The sequence below is a fragment of the Buceros rhinoceros genome, unplaced genomic scaffold (genome assembly GCF_000710305.1).
Source record: "Buceros rhinoceros silvestris isolate BGI_N320 unplaced genomic scaffold, ASM71030v1 scaffold25438, whole genome shotgun sequence".
Classification (NCBI taxonomy): Eukaryota; Metazoa; Chordata; class Aves; order Bucerotiformes; family Bucerotidae; genus Buceros; species Buceros rhinoceros.
Window position 1 is genome coordinate 1 of NW_010425524.1, and position 637 is coordinate 637.

The 637-nt window shown below is 57.6% G+C and overlaps 1 protein-coding gene across 1 annotated transcript in view; it reads left to right on the top strand.

Annotated features, from left to right (window-relative positions):
• Window positions 1-327: 327 nt before the first annotated feature.
• MEF2BNB (MEF2B neighbor) overlaps window positions 328-637 on the top strand; it is a 5,981-nt gene continuing 5,671 nt past the window's right edge. Inside the window, exons 1-2 of the mRNA XM_010141186.1 lie at window positions 328-385; window positions 563-612. Of these exons, the coding sequence (XP_010139488.1) occupies window positions 328-385; window positions 563-612 (108 nt within the window). The remainder of the gene's footprint in view (window positions 386-562; window positions 613-637) is intronic.

Below are 637 nucleotides of genomic sequence, written 5' to 3' on the forward strand. Positions count from 1 at the left end.
TGTCACTGAAACAAAAGCTCTGCAGGGAGGAGGAGAGAATAGTTTGCCTTAAGATGGAAAATTGTGCAGAAGCTGAAGCCTGTTCCCGGTAAAAAAGGTCCCGGATTCACCCCCCACACCCCCAGCTCTGAACAAGAAAACCGTCTCTGATTTCTGTGTGTCGGTAACGGGGCAGGAGCCGCCAGACTGGGAGATACCTGCACTCCCCGCCGGGACGGGAGTGGGAGCCAGCCCTCTGCTGGGCTCTGCTCACCTCCTGCCCCCTCCCGGTCAGAAAGGGCCCAGTGACAGGCCCTGAAACCAGAACAACCAGAGCTTGGAGGGACCATGGAGGTGGTGACATCCCGGGCATGTCGGTCTGTGGCTGGAGCCCAGTTCATCGCTGGTGAGGGGGGAAGCAGAGCTGCCTGTTGAGCAGGATTTGGCTTTCACATCTTTGACAGACTAGTTATCAAAAATAGCTGGGGTTTTTCCTGTGCTGCGGACAGGGGCCCCTTCCCAACGCCGCCTCCCCCCCAGCACTGCTCCCCACTTTCCATAACTCTTGTTTTTCTTGTTGCAGTGACGGACAAATTCACAGAGAGCATGTACGTCCTGGCCAACGAGCCCTCGGTGGCCCTGTACCGGCTGCAGGAGC